Source organism: Macaca mulatta, chromosome 15, assembly GCF_049350105.2.
Source record: "Macaca mulatta isolate MMU2019108-1 chromosome 15, T2T-MMU8v2.0, whole genome shotgun sequence".
In the NCBI taxonomy this organism is placed as follows: domain Eukaryota; kingdom Metazoa; phylum Chordata; class Mammalia; order Primates; family Cercopithecidae; genus Macaca; species Macaca mulatta.
Window position 1 is genome coordinate 94,128,443 of NC_133420.1, and position 3,885 is coordinate 94,132,327.

Sequence of the window (3,885 nt, forward strand, 5' to 3'; positions counted from 1 at the left end):
TTGGCATTAAACACAACCCTGATTCCTGTGGATCATTACAGTCTCTATGATGACCTACAAATATCATTGCACTTATTATCCTTTGCTTCTCCATGTCCCACACTAGATTCAGAGCACTTTGTGGGCAGGCAGAGAGGGCTACTCAAATCATGTTACTTGAAGTAAGTTAATAGGACCTGATAATGAGGTAGTAGCAGCTTCAGTTAGCCTGCAAACAAACAAACACAACTAGTAGGACCTGACTGACAGAGCATAAAATGTGTGCTTTGATTTAGGATTTAGAGACACACAGGGAGGAGGTATGTGTAGCCAGAGGAAGCCCAGTATTTGTGCCGATTCACCACTTTGATGAAGGGATGTGGAATAATGCCAGGGACAAAAGAGGACTTTATAGAATGATTGAAGGTCTAAAGGCAGTGTACTGAGAGGCAGGTGAAGGATATGCATTGGGCAAAGTTCTAGAGAGGTGTCTGGGGTTACCCTGGGGTGAACATGTCTAATTCCTCTCCCACCAGTTCATTCCTTCACTGCTTTCCCTCCATGCTATGTGCTGATGTTAGAGATGGTTAGATCCTTTATCTCTTACATTTCTTCTAGTGTGAAAAGAGGAAAACTAAAGAGACCTGAGTGAGTGTGTGTGAACGTATGTGCTTGTGTGTGTAAAACTTTAAAACATTATTTCCAGTAAGTTTTTAATTCACATATTATAGTTGTACACATTTTTGTAGTACATGTGATATTTTGATACATGTATATAAGGTTTAATGATAAAATCAGGGTAATTGGGATATCCATCCAAACTAACATTCATCTTTTTTGTGTTGGAATCATTACAATTCTCTTCTAGCTATTTTGGAATATACAGTGAGTTAATGTTAAGTATAATTTCCCCATTGTACTATCAACTACTAGAACTTATTCCATCTATCTAACTTCCTCCCTTTGGAGAGAATATATTAGTACAGAGCAAGTGAAACCTGTGAATACCAATAATGATTCTCATGTTCTAATAAACAGCAATCATTTAACTGGGCATCAGTGAATTTGTCATTGAGAATACATATGAGAATGGATGAGATGTCCAGTCCACGATTACTCTACTATGTACATAATTTAACTGAAGTTCCATCATCACAAATCACTTCACAACAGAATGGATCAAATCTGTGATGTCCATTTCTCTTTTTTCGGGAAAGTATTATTTTCTTCAATGATGGCTGCCCGTCAGACAGTGGTTTCTTCAGCTCCGGTGACAAGTTAGGAATGAATTCTGATGTTGTACCTAAGGTTTTTCCATCTTTGTTGTTGGAGGTTGACACCGTTTCTGTGAAGTAAAAGAGAGGAATGAAAGGTGAGGAAAAACATTCATGTGAAAGAGGATCAAAAAAATTATACAATTTGCCTAGACTACAATGTACCCATTGCCTCAGTGTAATTAAACACCAAAGAGAATCAGCAAGTATCCTAACATTTCAACAACTTAGCTTACTTAGAGTAGGGCACTTTAAGATACTACAATATTAAGGATATGCTAATTCCCCATCCTGTCCCCTCTATGCACTCCTCCAATGACCCTCTAAATGCCTATACCATACCACTTTTGACTTTCCCCGACACTGTTTTGATTGATAACTTCAATGCATTATGTACTCACAAGTTATTCTAATAGAAAGATTCAGATATTTAAATCTAATCCACATAAATCTATACACATACATCACTGGATCTTAGCTAAAAAGCTGAGAAGCAACATACATCTATATGTATCTACACCAAATGTTAACATTTGTTATCCATGAATACTTTCCATTTTTCTTGTTAAATTTATCTATATTTATCAAAGTATTTAAATGAGAAATTTCACTTATTTACTGAGAAAAAAGTGAAATTTAAATAGAAATTATAGTACAGCATACTCTTCCTTAGTTTGCATTACAAATTGTTTTGACTTTGTGGTATTCTTCCCTTATTTTATAGTAAAATGAAACAAGCTGTGACTAATAATGTAAAAAAAGGAAATAACTTTGAAATCATTATATAAATCACACAAAATCCAAGTGCGTTCACTGTGCATGATAACTTTAAACAGAGTCATTTAATGATTTAATGAAGTGTATGCATATGGGTTACAAGAAGCAGTTCTGGAGTCACACATTGCTGGTTCAAAACCTATGTCATTTTTATTAAATGTAAAACAATGTTTAGTAATTTAACTTAGCTTTTCAGAACTTAACACGACCTATTAGACAGAATAGAGTAGCCTCTATCTGTTTTGGAAACTGCCCTTGCTAGTTTTAACTTAGCTTGCAATTTATCTTTATGAATACCTTGTTACTTGGTAAAGTTTTAAAACTACCCTGGTATTGAACTTTCCTCAGTTCTGAAATCTTGCTTTTAAAGAAAATGCTTTACAGTGTCAAATGTTGAAAGCACTAATCAAATCAGCTATGATGGTCTGAACGGTGAACTTTCCTTGTCTCTGGTCCCCTTCAATTTCCCCTCTAGTCATCCAGGCAACTTTTTTTCTCGTCATCTCATCTTTCTCAACACACTACAAGAGTAGATTCAAAGAAATGGGAGGCAAGGTGTTCTGTTGGGGTGCATTAAAAAAACTTTTTTGTAAGAGGACGTTTTTGGTGACATAGACCATTGCCCAGCTTAATGACAAAGGAGGAGAGTCATTAAATCTAAGGCCCCTTTATCTCACATTCCAGGAACCTAACAGAGGTCTCAGTGTGCTGCCCTCAGGCCCATAGGTGCATAAACAGAAATGATAGTCAGCTCACCACCTCACTGTTTGTCCCCTTTCTTCTTAATTGGAGATGCCTGGCCCAGGTATCCCATTGCAAGCACAACTGTTTTCTCGCCTGCCCAGCTTTCCTGGGGGTCCTGGAGTATGCCTCACCTCCTGCTGGTGTTGAGAATAGTCACTTTCTCTGAGGCTTCCCTGTTTTCTCCACCCTGTGTCTCTGGCTGCCAGGTGGGAAGGGCACCAAGAGCCTCCAAGGTGAGGCTGTTCTTCTGTTTTTCCTGCAGCTTCCCCTCTACCCCAAACTTCCCATGAGATTTCTGGTGAGACCCTTTTAATAAAAGCACATTACAATGAAAAACCATAAACATTTAGGCACTAGCCACAGTAGAGTCTGAGTTGACTACAGGCAGTCGATGAGATCTGGAGCCTGTTTTTTCAGGCATCATTCTGATTGTTTGGCAGTCCAGGGTTCTTACCTGTGGGTCGTCCAGATTCCAGCAGCCACCCTCCTGGGGTGGTGGTGAATGTCTTTTCAGGCATGGGGCAATATGACAGCATCCTTTTTCCAAATTGGGGACCACATCCCTTCAACTCTGCTGCTAGACTTTCTCTAAGGAGTTGGCTCAGCAGCAGCCAGATTGCTGGCAGATGGGACCAGAACAGACTGGGCATCCTAGACCTGGTCTCTCTTGTTCTGGGTGTTTCAGCCTTTCTCTAGAGACTTGATACTGTAGCCTACCAGACTGTGCTGGTGTGTCTCTTCTGGGCTCCAGACTGCTTTCTGCATGCTTTCACCAGGCATTTATTTCCTTAGGGCTGTTACTCAGCTCTTGCGTCAATGGTGTCAGTTCCACCCCTTTCCCACCACCTACAAGGAACTTTTTCCCTCAGATCATATTTAGTTTCCCTACTTGCCCTACCCGCATTCCCATATCCCTCTTTGCTCCCAATATGCTGCTGCACCTAACTTGTTTTGAATTTGGTTTTTCTCCTTCTTTTTCTTAACTTTCCTCCTATATTACTATTTTTAGGCTTACTAAAATAATGGTAATTTTTAATGTCCTTTGCTTAGATGAAATAAAAATAGAACTGACCTATAAGCTAATTGGCTAGAGATTATCTTAGTTAACATT

The 3,885-nt window shown here is 39.0% G+C and overlaps 1 protein-coding gene across 1 annotated transcript; it reads right to left on the reverse strand.

Annotated features, from left to right (window-relative positions):
- Positions 1 to 678: 678 nt before the first annotated feature.
- INSL4 (insulin like 4) lies at positions 679 to 3,528 on the reverse strand. Its single transcript, XM_001082488.5, has 2 exons — positions 3,229 to 3,528; positions 679 to 1,324 (listed from the first exon to the last, which is right to left on the reverse strand). Exons 1-2 carry the CDS (start codon positions 3,422 to 3,424, stop codon positions 1,101 to 1,103), a joined length of 420 nt encoding a protein of 139 aa, XP_001082488.2. The 5' UTR covers positions 3,425 to 3,528; the 3' UTR covers positions 679 to 1,100.
- Between the last annotated feature and the right edge of the window lie 357 nt (positions 3,529 to 3,885).

Coding starts and splice junctions, on each gene's coding strand:
- INSL4 (XM_001082488.5), bottom strand. CDS start 3,424: ATGCCCAGTCTGTTCTGGTCCCATCTGCCAGCAATCTGGCTGCTGCTG. Junction 1,325..3,228: donor GGAATCTGGACGACCCACAG/GTAAGAACCCTG, acceptor TTTACTTCACAG/AAACGGTGTCAACCTCCAAC.